This window comes from Palaemon carinicauda, chromosome 24, assembly GCF_036898095.1.
Source record: "Palaemon carinicauda isolate YSFRI2023 chromosome 24, ASM3689809v2, whole genome shotgun sequence".
In the NCBI taxonomy this organism is placed as follows: Eukaryota; Metazoa; Arthropoda; class Malacostraca; order Decapoda; family Palaemonidae; genus Palaemon; species Palaemon carinicauda.
In genome coordinates this window covers 82,755,826-82,778,283 of record NC_090748.1, presented here as the reverse complement: position 1 = coordinate 82,778,283, position 22,458 = coordinate 82,755,826, and the positions used below count along the sequence as shown (strand labels likewise).

General features: G+C 45.9%; 1 protein-coding gene across 3 annotated transcripts in view; it reads left to right on the top strand.

Annotated features, from left to right (window-relative positions):
* LOC137618181 (metalloendopeptidase OMA1, mitochondrial-like) overlaps nucleotides 1-22,458 on the top strand; it is a 105,949-nt gene that overhangs the window by 37,325 nt on the left and 46,166 nt on the right. For all 3 annotated transcript variants that reach the window (XM_068348248.1, XM_068348247.1, XM_068348249.1), the window contains exon 4: nucleotides 12,722-12,861. In XM_068348248.1, the coding sequence (XP_068204349.1) occupies nucleotides 12,722-12,861 (140 nt within the window). The remainder of the gene's footprint in view (nucleotides 1-12,721; nucleotides 12,862-22,458) is intronic.

Below are 22,458 nucleotides of genomic sequence, written 5' to 3'. Positions count from 1 at the left end.
CGCGCCCTCGCGACCGCTCGCCTGCGCGCCCTCACGACCGCTCGCCTGCGCGCCCGCGCGACCACTCGCCTGTGCGCCCGCGCGACCATTCGCCTTTGCGCGACCGTTCGCCCTCGCGCGACCATAGTTCGCGGCGAATTCCACAGCCGGTGGTAGCAGCAGGGACGCGTGCTCCTAGGCGGCACTCGGGATCACCTCCATCCAAGCACAGGTTGGTAGTGCAGGACGAAGACAGGTCAGTACAGCATTCTTCCCACCTTCTTTTCAGGCAGGAACCGTCGTGTCCTCTCCAAAGGATCGCCCGATCCCTTTCACCTTAGCGAGGATTTCGGACTCTGTGTCCTTGGAGCAGCAGACATGGTTTGATCCGCTGGCACGGGCGTTAATGAGGTTTATGAAACCAGCACTCACCGGCCAGGGTAACAAACCAGCGGCTGTCTCTCCTACGCTGAAGAGAAAGAGAGGAGTGGACTTCGTGGTGACTTCCCCCAGGGCGAAGTTGGTTCCCAAGAGGTCGGTCTCGAGGGTCCCCTCTCCTGCACGAGTACTCTCTCCTTCTCCCGCCCTGGAAGGATTTTTGGCGGGGGGGCTTTCCGTTGAAGATTTCTCCATCGGACAAGGGGTGACTGCTTACCTCTTCCTCTGGGAGCTTACCAGGTTCTTTCCCTCCTCGGTTACGGCCCGAGGTTTGGTTCAAGGAAGCTACAGGAAGATCAAGGGTACTTTCCTCCTCTCGAGCTCAGGCACCTTGGCCTTTCGTCGTTAAGTATCTACTTGCGGACAAGCTCGATGTTGTACCATCTGGACGCACTGACTGAAGGCTTCCTTCGGGTGTCTCATCTGTGGAGGTCAACGACCTCAGACACCCTTCCATCCTTGAGAAGAGTTTTGTCTTTGCCCAAGGACAGAGACTTAAACATCTGCTGTGCGGAGTAAATCGACTTCCGGTTTCACTCCTCCAAGGCGCTTTCTTCCAGACTCTGCAGGGCTCCAGCTCCCTTTTCTTTCAACCACGTCGGCCTAAGTTATCGGCTACGACAACTGGGACAAGGTGTCCAATTGCAGTTTCCTCCTGTCAGGAACAGATGGCACGGGAGACTCCCCCGGGGGGGGCATAGTCCTAAAAGGAGTTCACGAACTCTAGGATTGCAGGTTTTTTCGCCGGGAGGATGCTTAAGGTTACTCATCCGAATGACAGCTTCCCGATGCCCATTCCCGCACAATCTCTGTGAGTAGCCAAGGATATCGCGCCTGCCGTCTCTGTCAGCGAATTCAGTGTCTCTGAACCTCTATGCCATAGCATCAGCAGAGTTGCCCGGTTGGGCAGAATGATCCATACCTTAGGCGAAGGTCTTCCTTAGGATCATCGACGGCTTCACCCCCGGCCCCCTCAGTCGATCCTTTCTTGTAAGGAAGGATCTGAGAGGGGACGTCCATAGTCGACCTCTCAGCCCTGATCAAGTTTGTCGAACAAACTTCGGCCAGCGTAGACCAGCAGAATCGATCAGACTGGTAACGAGGCGACAGGACTCCTTTAACCCTGGATCGGAAGGACGGGTACTTTCAGTTTCCATTCCATCCATCTTCCAGGGTGCTCGTCGAATTCAGCCTAAACTGCAAGTATTCCTGCTTATGATGCAGTGTGGCTATCCCGCCGTGGCATAGCAGGTTTGTTTCCCCAGAGAACTCTCCCTGCCTTCCTCTTGGCCGCTCAGGTGCAGACTTCCGCCTCCTCTGCTGTTTGGAGGGCTGGTCAACTCCGGTAGGCTCGGGTTTCGACCTGATTCAGCGCCGGGAAAAGCTTCCGAATGCTGACCATGAGTGTGGGCTCATGGTATTTTGCTTGGAGCCTTCTCTTCCTCTGCCTCAACATCTGGAGTATCTGGCCATGATATTGAGTCAACCGCCTTACCACGTTGGAAACCCCGCTTCTCGTCCGTCCAGCGAGGTTAAGCAACGTCGGTACTTGGATGGGTGACCACCTGGGGACGCCAGATTCTGTTACCACATCCTCCGAGCCTTCCTTTCGGTTCACCGTGGCAAGACTGAGGAGAGTCGCAGTACCTGTTCTCAGTCAAGCAGAGTTTTCAGCCCTACCTTGGAACGTTTCCTAGTTCTTCTTTCCTCATTGACCCGTTTATAGTCCGAACGGTCGCCTCAGGATAAGTTCCATGTGGGGCGATCCAAGTTCCGGTGGCTTCAGGCAATGTTTAACCGGACTCCCTGGCCCTATGGGACCAGCGGAACTATTAAACCTGCAATGGGTGTTGACCTATGGAGCCTCTTGATGGTAGTGGATATTCTCGTCCTTTCCCCACATTCTTGATGCGGTTCTCGGACTCGTCAAAGGAAAGGGGGGGGGGGCATGTTCCGGTCCAGGCCTATGGTCAAGACCTGAAGGATACCTCTCCATCATTCAGGCAGGCTTAAGGGCCTTAGTCTGGCCCCTCTTCAGATCCTACCGCTCCTGCCAAGTCGCCCCGTTGCGTGTCGACTTCATGCTAACCAGCAGGGGACGCATTTTCACACCTTCACATCTTGCAGTAGAGATATCGGGATGATTGAGATTCTCTCAATTCCACCATCGGCTCTCTCATTCCAGGCAGGGGAATGTCTCTCTCAGACTATCCGAGCAGAGCCTCATAGAGAGAGTGTACCTAGGGGTCTTTGACCTTGGGTAACCAGCAAGTGCTGGTCTGGGGGACCTGATCGCGACAGCTTGGAACCTCAAGCTTCCGCTAGTTTTCCCCCCAGTCTCAGACCCCGAGACTCTGGCAAGATGCATTCCGGTGATGGTGGGACAACTTCGACGCCTGCGTCTTCCCTCCTTTTTGTCTGCGGACAATGGGTCTCAACAAAACCAGGTTGTCTGTCAACCTTTCAATGGGAGAGCTCCACTGGGACTATGTGCAGAACGGTTTCTGGACCCTCTGCTTCCCCTGACGGAACTCCCGGGAGAGCTTCTCCCACGGCGCAGACTACTCAAGCAACCACACTGCGACATCTCTCCCGAACCGGGGCGTCGCTTCGGCTTCATGCCTGGAGACACTACGCTTCCTCCTCTAGAAGAGACAACCCGCTACAGTCGCGGTACGGAGGTCGCGTCATCTGCGATAGTCATCCACAGGGGTCTCCCAGGCAAAGTGAAGAGTCTAAGGTGGTTGGTGCCGTGGGAGATATACTTCTTCCCGTGAGGCCTCTTCTCCAGCAATAACGGTCTTATTGCCTTTCGGCGGGAGGAAACTCCTTTCCGCTCTTGGCAATGAAGCCTGTCGCTCAGCCTTTCCCTGACCTTCAGGCTTAAAGGAATAACTTTTTCCTGCCCGCTGGATCTATCCTCGCTCATGCGAAGCTACGATCGTCCCTGCCCTAGTCGGAGGAAGACCTCCAACTTGGAGCATGGCTCGGACTTTTAGTCCTTTAAGAGATCTTCTCAAGACCCTTTTACGACAGGCCTCGGATTGTATTCCGCCCTGGGTCTTCTGCTCACTCTGGCCACGGCCAGTGTGTGAGCAATCTTCTTGGTCTCTTACTACTCCCCCCCTTTCTAAGGAAGAGGGGAAGGCAACATTCAGGCTCGCTCCTGAGTTGTTGGCTAGACTCAGAATCTGAGGGTCCCGACCCTTCGGTCCGATTCATTCAAGATTTTGAGTCTCCATTCTGTGTCTGATGTCCCAAGACCTTCTCTTTCTTGCCAGTACAGGAATCGAGAGGTTAGCGCTGGGAACAGCTGCAGTTTGGCCTCAGTTGCAGCCGATTTGGGAACACAAGGAGGACATGGGGGGAGAGTCACCAGTATACCTCTTCAGCCCGGACTCAAGGACATTCATCTCGACCTGTCTTCAGACCCTCCCCCGTCACGTCGCCCTACAGCACGATGTTGGATACATCGCAACGTCCCTCGCCTTCGAGTAATACTACTCTGTGACGCAGGTGCTACAAGCTGGAGTCTGGAAGCGTCTGATGACCTTCGCAGCCCGCTTCCTGCAGGGCGTGACCCACAGGAGTCTCGATACGTTTTCTATCGCTCTGTGGTGGCTACACAACAGCTGGTCTAACCTCAGGCTCCTTTTTGGACAGGTAGCAGAAGGTTGAGGGCATTGTTATCAGGTTTTAGTCTGCATGAACGAAAGAAGTATGTCTGGCCCTTACTTCTTTCTTCATCATCCCCTCTACGGGGAAGCAGCATCCTGGTCTCTGCATAGCTGACCTCGAACCTCTGCAGGTAAACCATGCTTCCTTGTGTTCCGAGTATTGAGTCAATACTGTCGCGTCCCCCATACCCTGACGAGGTGGTATTGGGAACGTCTTAACCCAGAGTTCCTTCTGGAACTCCAGGTCAACTGCCTAAGACGGGTCACACTTCTTCCTTCACACACAAGCTTACGTAGGCCACATGGTTCCTTGCGGTGCAAGGAACTTGTGAGGTGCAGGGACTCCTTTTCTCGAGTGCGACTCACTCGGATTCTGAGTCCCCGGGTAAAGCCAAAGCCAGTATGGCTGGGGACTTTCCACCCTTCCTAAGGGATAAGTCACCCTTTGTAAATAGCGTGGTTTGTATTTCGGTTACGGAACAAATGACAAATTCGAAGATAATTTGTATTTTTCCTAACCATACAAACCTTAGCTATTTACACATATTTGCCCGCCAGCCCTGTCCCCCAAGACAAGTCCTACCTCTAAGTGAAAGTGAGTATTCACCTGTGTGTGAGGGGGAGGAGGGGTAGCTAGCTACCACTCCCCTACCCCCCCGCTAACTAGCGCGGGGGTAATACACCCTCGTTAAATTCTAATGGCTCGCCATTTCAGCTACGCTAAAAGTAATACCCTTTGTAAATAGCTAAGGTTTGTATGGTTAGGAAAAATACAAATTATCTTCGAATTTGTCATGTTTCACAGCCTGTTACGAATCCTTTCCTATTGTCTTGGTTGGAGCCTGTTTTTCAAATGGATAATGCTTATGTCTTGCACTTGTTGCTCACCATTGGTGTTGACATCATGACTGATCAATTTCAGCCATGCCATGAGCTTGTGCATGTGTAAAAAAGAGGAATCACCGAAGTATATGAAGCTTTATGGCTTTTAAAAACTGACCTAAAAATTATCTAACTAATAATGCTATCTTACTGATTTTTGAGGTTTAGTGTTATCAAAAATATCTATTGCATGAATTGTGGTATCTCCACTTATGATTTTAAAGCCAATATCCAGGTTTTATGAATTTATTTGATCTGATTAAAATCAATTCTGTGATTATGATCTAAATCAGGGCTAGCTATAGCAATAGTAGAGTAAGCTCATCTGTCTTCCTGTAAGCATAGAGTATTTGCAGTCCTCTACCAGTTTTCCCAACATATTCTTTTAACATATTTCCAACAGTGAGTTATAAAACTATTCTAAAGTAATGTAATTTTTCCTGTTGTTTACTCTCATCATATCTTTTATTTTTAAATATTTAACTTAGCCGGTGAATATATAGCTGCAACTCTGTTGCTCGACAGACAAAAAACTGTACAAAAAAACTCGCCAGCGATCGCTATACAGGTTGCGGGTGTGCCCATCAGCGCCAGCTGTCGGCCAGATACCAAGCTCCATGTAAACAAAGACTCAATTTTCTCTCTATCGACGTGTCGACAAGACGTACTTTACTCGCTGTTGAAACCTGGAGTTTTTCCCATCATCTTTGGTGAAGTACTATATTCTGGTTTGAGCTTTCGCAGTGCAGGTGTTTTTTCTTCATCTTAAATCTTGAACTCGTTTTGGATAGATTTAATTTTTGGTGATAAAGAGAGCATGGACTTTCTTTGACTCTTAAATGGCCGACCCTTCCCTTAGACGGAAGTGTGTTTAGGCTTTTAGTAATTATCTTATCACGTTATAAATTAATTATAGATTTTCCTCTATATATTTTATATCTCTCCGCCTTTATTAGGCCTCTTCGATTAACTTTCCATTTATAATAAACATAAAAAATAAATTTTAATGTTTTGTTTATATGCGACCTTTCCTGAGAGTAGGCGGTCCTAACTTGGAAACCGAAGTTAAACAACGTTGAGCCCTTTGCAATCGTAAATAGCTTTTAAAGAGCTAATGATTTAAAACCTTTTAAATGAATATTTTTAATAAATATTTTATGAAAGAATTTCTTTGAATAGTCTTCGTACTATTTTCAAAGATGAACTAACGTTTACTTTATTTATACTACGCAGTTTACGCTCTATCGTTACGATAGAGAGAGAGAGTATCACGGTTTCACTTTGCAGAAAGAGTAAATCGATTCTGACGTTTTGTTCATTCTTCTTTCAAAGCTTAAATTTTTTTAATTCTATTTTAAAGGAACTTTTTAATTGAAAAACCTTTCAGTTTTTTCCTTTGGTCAAATAACATGTTTTTTTTTGACGAAATGTAATTGGGCTCTTCTCTTAGGTGCGAAATCAAGAGAGAAAGAGAGAGAGAGATAGAGACGGAGGGAGAGAGAGGAGAGAAAACGTTCCGTTCAAGCGGGTAACGTTGTTCTCGAGTTGCTCTCGTCCCTAGTCTCGGTACGGGGAGAGAGGATAAAACGTTTTTAGTTTTTATTCTCGTCCCCAGGCTATGTGCGGTTAGAGATTGAAAACGTAGTTTTGAAGGAACTAGTGTTTAGTCTCTTCCCCAGCCACTGAATTTTTTATCTTAAAATATGTTTTCTGTTTTTTGCTGGTATTAATGAGCTTGCATTATACGACTGATTTCGCAATTACTACCTTTTGATGAGGGTAGAATTGCGTGCTTCAGGTAGAAATCAGTAAAAGTTTCGATTTCAGTGAAATAAGTGCAAAACAGAAAATCGAAGTGATAAAGTGATATTGCGCTAAGTGTTACAGTGTTGCGTCCGAGGGTTCGTCTGTTCGTGCCTGTCGTTCACCTAGTCCGGGACCTCTTGCAAGCTCCCAAACCCAGGGGAGAAGTAATGTCGAATGACTTATGGGTTCGAGAGGCCTTGATCAACGAACAGACGTTTCTCTCTATGGTATCGGGTGTATCTTACCAAGATCTCCCCTACCATAAGGCGAGAGAGACGTTTTTTCTCCTCGTCATCCGAAGGCTTTTCGCATAAGAAACCTGTAATAAGGTTTCGAAGCCCTTAAGCGAAAGTCAGTCCTTTCAGGACAGGTCCAGCGTCCTGCTTGCAGCCATTAGGACAGCTCTGACCCTATGCAGTCTCGGAAAACTGCTCGCCGCCTAACAAAAGCGTAACACAGACTCCGAGAGTCTTTTTTGTTGGCAAAGTGTTGCGGTCACAGACGTTACCCTCGTCTCTTACCACAACCATTTCCGTTGATCCTTAATGGGTTGTACGGCAAGACATGCAGAATATGCTTGCCTCCCTTATGGAAGACTATTCTGCCGATTAGTCCGTTGAGTCTAGCCGTTTATCTCATCGATATCCTGGCTTTCAGCCAACCTAACGTTCCTTTGTGCTTCCTGTTAACGTTGGCGTGGCTAAGTCACGTCAGTCAGGTTGTTTAGAACCACACTCGATGCGGTCTCGTGTGGATTTTCAGCCACATTTGGACGTTAGGCCACTTGCTGATGCTCCTGTTGACGTTCAGGACGTTCGCTAACAATCGGAGTTGACTTGTTTTGACACTGTGCGTCAACCTCCGCATTCTAGAGTTGTTTTGACTGCTCATTCTAGGCAGTCAAAGCAGTCTCGAGTGGACGCTGTGCGTCCTCACGCACCTGTTGTTGTTGACAGTTCAGTTGTTGACAGTTCACAGACTGTCAAGCAGTTACATGACGTTGCGTCCTGGTCTGCTACTAATGCACCAGTGCTTGTGGACTCTGCTTGTAAAGCATTGCCACCACTGTAGGTGTCTCCCTTGCTTGAGACTCAGCTTTTATCGGACAAGGTTCCTGTAGATGAGGAAGTTGCTGTTCCCCCTCCTACTGCTATTCCCTTGAGGACTCTGTCAGACGGAGAGGAGCCTAAAGCTGCTTAGCCCTCTTTGGACTTTAATTAAATCATGATGATTTTTTTAAGGATCTTTGTCCGGATCTTTTTGTAACTGCTGCTCCTCGTTCGCCTAGACTTCAGAGTTTACACTAGGCCTAGCTACTTCGAAGCCGTTGTTTATAAGCTAGTGCTCTCTCGCTCTCCTAGAGAGCTTTACGTTTGCTAGGCGACTGGTTTATCACCAGGAGGAGTTTGGGGGATACAGCCTTTGCTTTCCCTTCTTTTAAACTGGCTTATAGAGCGAGAGTCTGATATGACACGAGAGAAGTTCTCGGCTTAGGAGTTCATGCCTCTGCCCAGATAGACTTCTCAAATCTCGTAGACTCTCCCTGGCGCCTGGCCAGGAGACGCTCCAAGTTTTTTACAGGTCAACTTCACAGCGGTTTTCGAGCCTTTGAAGTTTTGCTGTACAATTATGTCATGCATAAACAAGGCTTTCAGGGATGGAAAGCGGTACCGCCTCAGTCGCTAACCCCGTCTGTTGCCGCACCTGCTCCCGTAGACCCTAAATGGGCTTTGCTGCAAGACATGCAGTCCAAGCTTGCGTCCTTGATAGAGGACTTTAATGCGGAGAAGGTTGCTGCCGAACCTTCTGGCCAACAACCTTCCAACCGGTCGGTTGTGCATCCTGTTGACGCTGAGGTAACCTTCTCGCGTCTACCAGTTGAGGTGGTTCCTCCACCGATGCGACCCAGTGTGGGTTGCCAGCCGCACGTTGACGTTAAGCGACGCTCGGAGGTGGTTGTTGACGTTCAGGACGTTCAACAACCAGCAGAGGTGACTTGTTGTGACGCGGTGCGTCAACCTCAGCAACCTGGTATGGTGTTGACTGCACAACCCAGACGGTCTAGACAGTCTCGGGTGGACGCTGTGCTTCCTCGCGCACCCATGGTTGTTGACAGTTCACAGACTGTGCAGCAGTTCCATGACGTTGCGTCCGGCTCCGTCACGCATGCACCAGTGCGACCGGACTCAGCGAGCCAGACGTTGCCCACTCCGTTGCCGTTTCCTCATCAGTTTTCGGATGAGGAACTATCTGATGAGGACGTTGCTGAACAACAAGACGATCAGCCCCCAGAATAGATCAAGCCCTGCTATCCATCCAGAAGATGCTGAAGAAGGAACGCTGCTCAGTCAGGCTGTGGATGAGTCTGGTGGGGACGCTGTCATCCCTGGAACAGTTTGTATCACTAGGAAGACTACACCTCCGTCCTCTTCAATACCATCTGGCTTTTCACTGGAAAAAGGACAAGACGCTAGAAGCGGTCTCGATCTCGATTTCCGGAAAGATAAAGTCTTGTCTGACTTGGTGGAAGGACAATATCAACCTAAGAGAGGGTCTTCCCCTGGCTGTTCAGACTCCCCACCACGTTCTCTTCTCGGACGCATCGGACTTGGGCTGGGGCGCGACACTGGACGGTCGGGAATGCTCAGGTCTGTGGAACTCGAGTCAGAGGAGCATGCATATCAACTGCAAGGAGCTGTTGGCAGTTCATCTGGCCTTGAAAAGCTTCGAGTATCTCCTTCGAGGCCAAGTTGTGGAAGTAAACTCGGACAACACCACGGCCTTGGCGTACATCTCCAAACAAGGAGGTACCCACTCACTGACGTTGTACGAGATCGCAAGGGACCTGCTCATCTGGTCAAAAGGTCAAGACATCTCCCTAGTAACGAGGTTCATCCAAGGCAACTTGAATGTCATAGCAGATTGTCTCAGTCGGAAAGGGCAAGTAATTCCAACAGAATGGACCCTCCACAAGGATGTGTGCAAGAGACTTGGGGCCACTTGGGGCCAACCAACCATAGATCTCTTTGCAACCTCGCTGACCAAGAGGCTTCCAATCTATTGCTCCCCAGTCCCGGACCCAGCAGCAATACATATAGATGCCTTCCTCCTAGACTGGTCACATCTGGATCTCTACGCATTCCCACCGTTCAAGATTGTCAACAAGGTACTGCAGAAGTTCGCCTCTCACGAAGGGACAAGGTTGACGTTAGTTGCTCCCCTCTGGCCCGCGAGAGAATGGTTCACCGAGGTACTTCGATGGCTAGTAGACGTTCCCAGAAGTCTTCCTCTAAGGGTGGACCTTCTACGTCAGCCTCACGTAAAGAAGGTACACCAAAGCCTCCTCGCTCTTCGTCTGACTGCCTTCAGACTATCGAAAGACTCTCGAGAGCTAGAGGCTTTTCGAAGGAGGCAGCCAGTGCGATTGCTAGAGCAAGGAGAGCGTCCACCATTAGAGTCTTCCAGTCGAAGTGGGAAGTCTTCCGAGACTGGTGCAAGTCAGTTTCTGTATCCTCGACCAGTACCTCTGTAGCTCAAATAGCTGATTTTCTCTTATACCTGAGAAAAGGACGATCCCTTTCAGCTCCCACTATCAAGGGCTACAGAAGCATGTTGGCATCAGTCTTCCGGCATAGAGGCTTAGATCTTTCCAACAGTAAAGATCTTCAAGACCTCCTTAAGTCTTTTGAGACCACCAAGGAGCGTCGTTTGGCTACCCCTGGATGGAATTTAGACGTGGTGCTAAGATTCCTCATGTCAGACAGGTTTGAGCCGTTACAATCAGCCTCCCTGAAAGATCTCACTCTAAAGACTCTTTTCCTGGTATGCTTAGCCTCGGCTAAAAGAGTCAGTGAGATTCATGCCTTCAGCAAGAACATCGGATTTTCGTCAGAAAAAGCCACCTGTTTGCTGCAACTTGGTTTTCTAGCCAAAAATGAGCTGCCTTCTCGGCCTTGGCCTAAATCTTTCGATATTCCCAGCTTATCGGAGATCGTAGGCAATGAACTAGAAAGAGTCTTATGCCCTGTTAGAGCTCTTAAGTTCTATTTAAAGCGTACCAAACCTTTACGAGGCCAATCTGAAGCTTTATGGTGTTCAGTTAAGAAACCATCTTTGCCTATGTCAAAGAATGCTTTATCATACTTTATCAGATTGTTAATACGAGAAGCTCATTCACATCTGAGTGAGGAAGACCAAGCTTTGCTTAAGGTGAAGACGCACGAAGTTAGAGCTGTAGCAACTTCCGTGGCCTTTAAGCAAAATAGATCTCTGCGAAGTATAATGGACGCAACCTATTGGAGAAGCAAGTCAGTGTTCGCGTCTTTTTATTTAAAAGATGTCCAGTCTCTTTACGAGAACTGCTACACACTGGGACCATTCATAGCAGCGAGTGCAGTAGTGGGTGAGGGCTCAACCACTACAATTCCCTAATTCCATATCCTTTTAATCTGTCTCTTGAAATGTTTTTAATGTTGTTTTTATTGGTTGTCCGGAAGGCTAAGAAGCCTTTCGCATGCTGGTTGATTTGGCGGGTGGTCAAAGTCATTTCTTGAGAGCGCCCAGATTAGGGGTTTGATGAGGTCCTGTTGTATGGGTTGCAGCCCTTGATACTTCAGCTCCTAGGGGTCTATCAGCATCCTAAGAGGATTGCGAGGCTCCGTAAGGAAGACGTACTTATAAGGCAGAGTAATCGTACAAGTCGACTTCCTTACCAGGTACCTATTTATTTTGTTTTTGTTATTTTGATAACTTCTAAAATGAAATAAAAACTCTTAGCTCATAAAATGTAAACATATTTTACTGGTCTCTACCCACCATCCTGGGTGTGAATCAGCTATATATTCACTGGCTAAGTTAAATATTTAAAAATGATATTTTAATTATAAAATAAATTTTTGAATATACTTACCCGGTGAATATATAAATTAAATGACCCTCCCTTCCTCCCCAATAGAGACGCAGTGGGACGAGGAGAATTGAGTCTTTGTTTACATGGAGCTTGGTATCTGGCCGACAGCTGGCGCTGATGGGCACACCCGCAACCTGTATAGCGATCGCTGGCGAGTTTTTTTGTACAGTTTTTTGTCTGTCGAGCAACAGAGTTGCAGCTATATATTCACCGGGTAAGTATATTCAAAAATTTATTTTATAATTAAAATATCATATTAACAAAGTGTGGAGAGAATGGAAGAACTAACAAGGTCATCAGATCTCCCGCTGCTTTAAAGTAGGAAGAGTAAGATCATTTCTTTACTAAGTGACTTAATAATGACAAATGTAAGATATCCTAACTGCAAACATGTTTCAAAGACCACTCCTGAAGACATATCTGTATTTTAAAGGACTTACAATATGTTTTTACAGTATAGCTAGGATAAATACAATTGACTTTTAAAATTTGGTTTATTTCCCCCTCTCCTCCCTACTTACAGTGAATAGAAAAGATTTTTCGGAGTTGATACAGGTCTTTCACTACTCTGATGATACGACACACTAAGTTTTTCTAGCATACTTTTTGGCGTGGGTTCGTCATGTCATATTGATCGCGATTTCCCCTCCTCTGATCTTGGAGGGGGAAGGATGTTGGGGAGAGATAGAGAACTTTAAGGTTTAGAAGTTCTCATTTTGAGTATGTTAGTACTATGAATCACAGTTAAGTATCTAAATTATGAAGTTATTATTAAAATTGTTTGTCTAAATAGTTTATGCTATAGTCAATCCTTAAAACACCCAAAATCTGGGGAAATTGGCTCAGCAGTATACAGTGAGGCTGTTGATGGCTGAGGACTAGTGAATTTATTAGGTACAGGAATAGGACTTCTACTGGTCTTATTTTATCAGACAGAAAAATACTGCCACATCTAGAGGAGGCAATACTTGAGTGATAGGTTTGGGGTTTTTAGCCATTTTTCATTAAATTAGTTATTTATATTTTATAGGTGGATCTGCATTATTAGGTACTGCTAGCTATACATACTATGATGAACATGTGGTTCCAGCACCATTAACAGGGCGACGACGATTCATGGTATTCACTCCAGATCAACTCCATGCCATTGCACGTCATCAATACACTGAGGTAATAGTTGTGATTTTCTTTCAGAATTTTAGGAAATTTAAAAACTATCCCAAAATGTATATAGTTTTTCATATTTCATGAAGTTTATAAAATATTGTTAAATGAAAGCTGTATTTGTCATTTGTTTTAACATAAACCCATTTCTTTTCATTAACATTTGTACATTAGCAAAAATTTAATACAGTTCACAGAGGAATAAGAATTCTAACAGTTCCTTAGCAGTTCATATATACAAGCTGTTGTTCGTACTTGTATATAAACCTTTTTTTTAAATATTTAACTTAGCCGGTGAATATATAATAGCTGCAACTCTGCGGCTCGACAGATAACATACTGTACTCGCGAGCGATCGCTATGCAGGTTGCGGGTGTGCCCACCAGCGCCAACTGTCGGCCAGATACCACTCTCGGATGTAAACAAAACCTTTAATTCTTCTCTGTCGACGTTGACGACAAGACGTACTTTTACTCGCTGTAGAACCTGGAGTTTTTCCATCATATTTGGTGAAGTACTTTAATTTGGTTTGAGCTTTCGCAGTACAGGTGTTTTTCTTCAAAATAAACCCTTGAACTCTTTTTTGAATCGGATTATTTGTTGATGACTTAGATCGTTTTTTGGAATTTTCCCTTGACTAATTCAAAATGGCTGACCCTTCTCAAGTTCCTAAGTTTCGAAAGTGTAATGCTAGGGACTGTAATAGGCGTCTTCCAAAGGCTTCTCTCGACCCTCACACTGTTTGTTCCAATTGTCGGGGTAAAACCTGTCAATTGGGAGATCGGTGTGAGGAATGCGTGGGCCTTTCGGAATTCGATTGGATCGAATTTGATAAATATACACGCACACTAGAGAGAGATAGGGTAAGGAGAAGTTCTTCTAGGTCCGTAGATTTTTCCTCTCCACATGCCCCTGAACCTAATCCTTCCCCTGTAGTGGTTGTTCCTACCCCCCCTCCTAGCACTCAGGAACCGTCTATGCAAGACATGATGCGTGCTATTCATGCCTTGGGGGAGAGAGTTGAGGCTTTAGCAAGTGACCGTAATCAACTCATGGCGGACGTGAAGGAACTCAAGTGCCAAAGTGCCACGGCGGAAAGTGGAAAAGTGCCTAGTGTTACGCAAAGTGTTGTGAACAGTGTTGCGACCGAGGGTTCGTCTGTTCGTGCCTGTCGTCCACCTAGTCCGGGACCTCTTGCAAGCTCCCAAGCCCAGGGGAGAAGCAATGTCGTACGACTTATGGGTTCGAGAGGCCTTGATCAGCGAACAGACGTTCCCTCTTTGGTATCAGGCGTATCTCGTCAAGATCGCCCCTACCATAAGACGAGAGAGCCCATTTTTACCTCGTCGTCCGAAGGCGTTTCACGTAAGAAACCTTGGACCAAGGTCTCTAGACCTTTAAAACGCAAGTCGGTCCCTTCAGGACAAGTCCAACGTCCCGGATGTAGCCACTGGGACAGTTCGGACCCGTTGCCGTCATCTGATGACTGCTCGCCGCCTAAGAGAGGCAAAGTTGTGCCGTCTCAGTCGCTAACCCCGTCTGTTACCGCACCCGCTTCCGCAGACCCTAAATGGGTGTTACTGCAAGACATGCAGTCTAAGCTTGCGACCTTTATGGAGGACTACAACGCAGAGAAGGTTTCCGTTGAACCTACTGGCCGTCAGCCATCCAAGCGTTCTGTTGTGCGTCCTGTTGACGTTGATGTAGCTTTCTCGCGTCAACCAGTTGGGGTTGTTCCTCCCCCGATGCGATCCCGTGTGGATTTCCAGCCGCACGTTGACGTTAGGCAACTCACTGATGCGATTGGTGACGTTCAGGACGTTCACCAACCATCAGAGTTGACTTGTTTTGACGCGGTGCGTCAACCTCCGCAACCCGGTATGGTGTTGACTGCACAACCCAGACGGTCTAAACAGTCTCGGGTGGACGCTGTGCGTCCTCGCGCACCTGTTGTTGTTGACAGTTCCCAGACTGTTCAGCAGTTTCAGGACGCTGCGTCCTGCTCCGTCACGTATGCACCAGTGCGGCCGGACTCTGCGAGTCAAACGTTGCCTACACCTTTGCCGTTTTCTCATCAGTTATCAGATGAGGAACTGTCAGATGAGGACATTGCTGAACCACAGCCTGAGGATCAGCCTTCAGATTTAGATGAGCCTAAAGCAGTTCCACCATCTATGGACTTTAGAAAAGTCATGGTTGTTTTTAAAGAGTTGTTCCCTGATCACTTTATATCTGTGGCTCCTCGTTCGCCGCCGTCCGAGTTTGTTTTAGGCGTTCCTGCTACCATGCCAGCCTTTACGAAACTCGTTCTCTCTCGCTCATCCAAGAGAGCTTTACGGCTGTTAGGCGATTGGTTGGAGACCAAGAGGAGTTTAGGGAAGACGGCCTTTGCCTTCCCCCCATCTAAACTCTCGTCTAGATCGAGCGTCTGGTATGCCACGGGAGAAGTTCTCGGCTTGGGAGTTCCTGCCTCTGCCCAGGGCGACTTCTCAAGTCTTGTAGACTCTCCCCGTCGCCTTGCCATGAGACGCTCGAAGATTAGTTGGTCACCCTCGGACCTGGACCACCTTCTTAAAGGCATATTTAGGGCGTTTGAAGTCTTTAACTTCCTGGACTGGTGTTTGGGAGCCCTGAGTAGGAAAATCTCATCTGCCGATAGGGATGTTTCCTTACTCATTATGTCCTGCATGGACAAGGCCGTCCGCGATGGGTCCAACGAGCTTGCCGCTTCATTCACGTCCGGAGTCCTTAAGAAACGAGAGTCTCTTTGCTCTTTTCTTTCAGCAGGAGTGACGCCATGCCAAAGATCTGAGCTACTCTTTGCGCCCTTGTCTAAGTGCTTGTTTCCTGAAGTCTTAGCTAAGGAAATTGCCTTGTCTTTAGTGCAGAAGGACACCCACGATTTAGTTGCGTCCTCGGCTCGCAAAGCTCCCCCTTTGCCTGCCTTGTCTGCTAGACCTAGGATGGACACTCCAGCGTCCAGGTTTATCCCGCCCTTTCGTGGCAGAGCCTCCAGCAGGGGAGGTGCTCGTGCCGAAGGGAAGAGAGGAAAGAGGAAAGGATCCAAGTCCTCTCGGGGCAGAGTCTGACTGCCCGCAACTTCAGACAGCAGTAGGTGCCAGACTCAAGAACTTCTGGCAAGCCTGGGAGAAGAGAGGCGCAGATCAACAATCTGTGAAGTTGCTCAGAGAGGGGTACAAAATCCCTTTTGTACGCAGACCCCCTCTAACGACGTCCCCCATCGATCTCTCTCCCAGGTACCGAGAGGAAGCAAAGAGACAAGCCCTGAAACTGGAAGTGTCTCTTTTACAAGAGAAGGGAGCGGTGGTCAAAGTCTCGGACCTTCAATCACCGGGGTTTTACAACCGTCTCTTCCTAGTATCAAAGAAGACAGGAGGTTGGAGACCGGTGCTAGACGTCAGTGCTCTGAATGTCTTTGTCACAAAGACGAAGTTTACCATGGAGACCACAAAGTCAGTCCTAGCAGCGGTCAGAAAGGGAGACTGGATGGTCTCTCTAGACCTAAGGGACGCTTACTTCCACATCCCCATTCACTCAGATTCCCAACCTTTTCTGAGATTCGTCTTCGACGATGTGGTGTACCAGTTTCGGGCCCTGTGCTTTGGCCTAAGCACGGCTCCTCTCGTGTTTACGAGGCTTATGAGGAATGTGGCAAAATTCCTCCATTTATCGGACATCCGAGCCTCCCTTTATTTGGACGACTGGCTTCTCAGAGCCTCTTCCAGTCATCGCTGTCTGAAGGATCTCAATTGGACTCTAGATCTGACCAAGGAATTGGGACTCCTAGTCAACTTGGAAAAGTCCCAGCTGGTTCCATCCCAAACTATTCTGTATTTAGGGATGGAGATTCACAGTCAAGCTTTTCGGGCTTTTCCGTCGGCCCCGAGAATAGATCAAGCCCTGCTCGTCATCCAGAAGATGTTGAAGAAAGAACGCTGCTCAGTCAGGAATTGGATGAGTCTGGTAGGAACGCTGTCATCCCTGGAGCAATTTGTCTCGCTAGGAAGGCTACACCTCCGACCTCTACAATTCCATCTAGCTTTTCACTGGAAAAAGGACAAGACGCTAGAGGCGGTCCCGATCCCGATTTCCGAAAAGATAAAGACTTGTCTGACTTGGTGGAAAGACAATATCAGTCTACGAGAGGGTCTTCCCCTAGCAGTTCAGAAAACCAACCACGTTCTCTTCTCAGACGCATCGGACTTGGGCTGGGGCGCGACGCTGGACGGTCGGGAATGCTCAGGTCTGTGGAACTCGAGTCAGAGGAGTATGCATATCAACAGCAAGGAGCTTTTGGCGGTTCACCTGGCCTTGATAAACTTCGAGAATCTCCTTCGGGGCAAGGTGGTGGAGGTCAACTCGGACAACACCACGGCCTTGGCGTACATTTCCAAACAGGGAGGTACCCACTCACTGACTCTGTACGAGATCGCAAGGGACCTGCTCATCTGGTCAAAAGATCGAGGCATCTCCCTAGTAACGAGGTTCATCCAGGGCGACTTGAACGTCCTAGCAGATTGTCTCAGTCGGAAAGGTCAAGTAATTCCAACGGAATGGACCCTCCACAAGGATGTGTGCAAGAGACTTTGGGCGACTTGGGGTCAACCCACCATAGATCTCTTTGCAACCTCGCTGACCAAGAGGCTTCCAATCTATTGCTCTCCAGTCCCAGACCCAGCAGCAATACATATAGATGCCTTCCTCCTAGATTGGTCACACCTAGATCTTTACGCATTCCCACCATTCAAGATTGTCAACAAGGTACTGCAAAAATTCGCCTCTCACGAAGGGTCAAGGTTGACGTTAGTTGCTCCCCTCTGGCCCGCGAGAGAATGGTTCACCGAGGTACTTCGATGGCTGGTAGACTTTCCCAGAAGTCTTCCTCTAAGAGTAGACCTTTTACGTCAGCCACAAGTAAAGAAAGTACACCAAAGCCTCCACGTTCTTCGTCTGACTGCCTTCAGACTATCGAAAGACTCTCGAGAGCTAGAGGCTTTGCGAAGGAGGCAGCCAGTGCGATTGCTAGAGCGAGGAGAGCGTCTACCATTAGAGTTTACCAATCGAAGTGGGAAGTCTTCCGAGACTGGTGCAAGTCAGTTTCCGTATCCTCGTCCAGTACCTCTGTAGCCCAAATAGCTGATTTTCTCTTATACCTGAGAAAAGTTCGCTCCCTTTCAGCTCCTACGATCAAGGGCTACAGAAGCATGTTGGCCTCGGTCTTCCGGCATAGAGGCTTAGATCTTTCCAACAATAAAGATCTGCAAGACCTCCTTAAGTCTTTTGAGACCTCTAAGGAATGTCGTTTGGCTACACCTGGGTGGAATTTAGACGTGGTCCTAAGATTCCTCATGTCAGACAGGTTTGAGCCTTTACATTCAGCCTCCCTGAAATATCTCACTCTTAAGACTCTTTTCCTGGTATGCTTGGCCTCGGCTAAAAGAGTCAGTGAGATTCATGCCTTCGGCAAGAACATCGGGTTTTCGTCAGAAAAAGCTACTTGTTCTCTGCAGCTTGGTTTCCTAGCCAAGAATGAGCTACCTTCTCGTCCTTGGCCTAAATCTTTCGATATTCCTAGCTTATCGGAGATCGTCGGCAATGAACTAGAAAGAGTATTATGCCCTGTTAGAGCTCTTAAGTTCTACTTAGCTCGTACTAAACCTTTACGAGGCAAATCTGAAGCGTTATGGTGTTCGGTTAAGAAACCATCCTTACCTATGTCAAAGAATGCTTTGTCATATTTTATCAGATTGTTAATACGAGAAGCTCATTCACACTTGAGTGAGGAAGACCGATCTTTGCTTAAGGTTAAGACACACGAGGTTAGAGCTGTAGCAACTTCCGTGGCCTTTAAGCAAAATAGATCTCTGCAAAGTATCATGGACGCAACCTATTGGAGAAGCAAGTCAGTGTTTGCGTCATTTTACTTGAAAGATGTCCAGACTCTTTACGAGAACTGCTACACACTGGGACCATTCGTAGCAGCGAGTGCAGTAGTGGGTGAGGGCTCAACCACTACAATTCCCTAATTCCATATCCTTTTAATCTGTCTCTTGAAATGTTTTTTAATGTTGTTTTTATGGGTTGTTCGGAAGGCTAAGAAGCCTTTCACATCCTGGTTGATTTGGCGGGTGGTCAAAGTCATTTCTTGAGAGCGCCCAGATTAGGGGTTTGATGAGGTCCTGTTGTATGGGTTGCAGCCCTTGATACTTCAGCTCCTGGGAGTCTGTCAGCATCCTAAGAGGATCGCGGGGCTCCGTAAGGAAGACAGACTTACAAGGCAGAGTAATCGTCTAAGTCGACTTCCTTACCAGGTACCTATTTATTTTGGTTTTGTTATATTGATAACTGTCAAAATGAAAAAACTCTTAGCTTATACGATGTAAACATATTTAACTCTGGTCTCTACCCACCTCCTTGGGTGTGAATCGGCTATTATATATTCACCGGCTAAGTTAAATATTTAAGAATGATATTTTAATTATAAAATAAATTTTTGAATATACTTACCCGGTGAATATATAAATTAAACGACCCTCCCTTCCTCCCCAATAGAGACGCAGTGGGACGAGAAGAATTGAAGGTTTTGTTTACATCCGAGAGTGGTATCTGGCCGACAGTTGGCGCTGGTGGGCACACCCGCAACCTGCATAGCGATCGCTCGCGAGTTTTTTAAGTATGTTATCTGTCGAGCCACAGAGTTGCAGCTATTATATATTCACCGGGTAAGTATATTCAAAAATTTATTTTATAATTAAAATATCATGTCCTTTGAAATCGGAGATGACTTCGGTGCGAGCTGAAACAGCTATTGAAACATTAACAAGGTAGTTGGTTAATAACAGATGGAGTGAGGGGTAAGCCCTGCTTGCCCGCCTGCCTTAAACTATTCATTTTTTACTATAGCCGCAACAGTGACAAACCCCAGTGTAAGGGTTATGTGTTGCTGTGGAGGAAACTCTTGTAGTTTTCTCCTCCAAGGGAGCGCAGTCATTATTGGTTGCCCAGGCCATGACTCCTTTGAGGTGGCAAGAAAGAATGGTTAGTAAGAGGAAGTAAAATAAGTTCACTCTCTCTCTCCATCTACCAAGCCCTTCTTGCCCCCTCTATCCTCTTCGTCAGACACCGCCTCCTTTAAGGGGCGTGACTTAGCTCAATTAAAACAATGTTTTTTGTGGTTACCTCAAACTTCCACGACTATTATTTTATTAACTGATTTTTTTCATTTAAAAACCATTTGAAAGAGAATTTTATGCACTAAAATTTTGTACATTTGAAATTTTCTTAACATTTTATATATGTATTATTTTATCAGTGTATAGACGTGACAAAAAAAGTAGTAGCAATTGTTTCTATGAATCTCCCCTTATGCTCTTATTGCTTATCCAGAAGCCCAAATTAATCAACTCATTAAATTTTAAAAATTGAAAGATTTTCCCATTTTCTTTCACTCCAACCAATACATTACCTTAACAAAGGAACGCAACCTCCTTTCTGTAATTGTCAGGAAGCCCCGTTTGTAGCGTCAGGAAGTATAATTTTCTCGGTCTACCAGAGGTGATCTCACCATCGCTAAAGGAGCTCTTAGGTTGTGTACATGCTGTGTTTTACAAAGTCTTCCCCTGGTTTAGTTAGCAATTATTGTTTGAAATGTGCTGAGGCGATTTGATTTCCAGATTTTACTTAACCTAGCCATTGTCTGATTTGCTTTTTTTAATCCTTCATTAAATTCAAATTCTAAAGACCCTGTATTAGAGATCATAGTTCCTAAATATTTAAATGATTCCACCTCATTAATCCTTTCCCCTTCCAATGATATTCCATCTTCCATTGCATATTCCGTTCTCATCATCTCTGTCTTTCTTTTATTTATCTTGAACTAAACCTCATGTGATGTATTATGCATTCTTGTAAACTAGCTTTGCAAATTCTATGGCATTTTGCTAATAAGGACATCATCATCAGCATACTCTAGGTCTGCTAATTTCCTGTTACCAATCCTTTTCAATCTTCTCTGCCATCCCCAACTGTTCTATGCATTACAAAATCCATGAGGAGGATAAACAACATAGGTGACAACACATTTCCTTAGAGTACTCCACTGTTCACTGGAAATTCATTAGATAGGTTAGGCATAGTAGTACTGTAGTAATATTTGAGGTACAAAGTGAATTTTTGGTTACCAGTAAGTATAGAAATGATAAATTTTATATGAACATTTTTTTTCCTTTGATAGATAAAAATTTATATTTTACTTAGTTTTTTTTAGAGTAGATTGTGTACTTTCAAAGTACAAGGCATCCCTTTGCCCACAGGTGCTTTCAGTGATGTTACTGAATTTCATAATGACTGAGTAAAATTAATTCAAATTCACTCTGTAATCTATGATATAATTCCGCAGGATGGGTTCATTGTTCATGATTGAGTGAAGAGGGTGAATAATTTTACATATTTTTCTCATTATGCTCTTCCCTTTTTTCAAACGGGACTTTCAAGTACTGGAAAAACTTATCTGAAATCTCTAAAATAATTTCAGTGTTTCCCAACATGCAATCTCTTTGTACTCATTCAATTCCACAGGTAAAAGTCTGTACAGTACAGCAAAATTTCATTAGATTTGAGTTGTGCTCTGTCAACTTTTGAGGTGTACCTGTGTATAAAACACACATTGCTATATTTCCTACTTTGTATTTTGAATATAGATAGAAAGAGATGCAATTTGGTGGTTATAATGAATACAATTACTTTAAGTGTAAGATGTTTGTGATATAAAAATTTAGTTTTTAATTCCTATAGTTCTGTATCATTATTCTGTCATACTATAAAGAAACATGGGCATTCATGTATCTGCTTTCATCAGGTAATATTCCCTGCAGCCAGGTACTGATAGGAACCACCTACGATGAAAGTTAGCTTACACTCCACACCTAGATGTAGGAAAGAGATAAAATTTAAAATGCTACAACAGAGATGCCTCAAAGATCAAAGAGTCAATCAAAGGAGACACATGGGAATCATGAACTATTTGTCAGCCAAAATGAGCATTGTTGTATTTGAACAATGGTTGTGGAAGCAGTTGCTACCAAATATATCACCATCTTCCATACTTGTAATGGATGATGCACCTTATCATTTTGCAAGATTAGATAAAACTTCCACAACATCAAGCAACAAGGCGCAAATAAAAGAATGGCTCCCAAAAAAGGCACAGCACCAAAAGGCAATATGTTAGAATGCCAACTTTTAGGAATGATCAAGTAATACTCCTGAAATGTGGATAATGCTTACGTGATAGATAAAATTGCAGTGGAAAATAATTATAAGGTTATTCGTCTTCCCCCATACTATTACAAATATAATTCGATTGAATTTATTTGGGAACAAGTGAAGACTTATTTAGCAAATTTTTTTTTTTAAATGGCAGATTTAAGGGTACTTTTAAAAGAAGTACCATTCAGTCACCAAAGAAAATTGGTCGAATGCCGTAAAACACACCGAAAAGTTACAGGAGGATGATGCAAAGCAAGGTGTGATTATTGATGAATACAGTACTGTATATGGATTCATCAAATAATAAGACTTGAG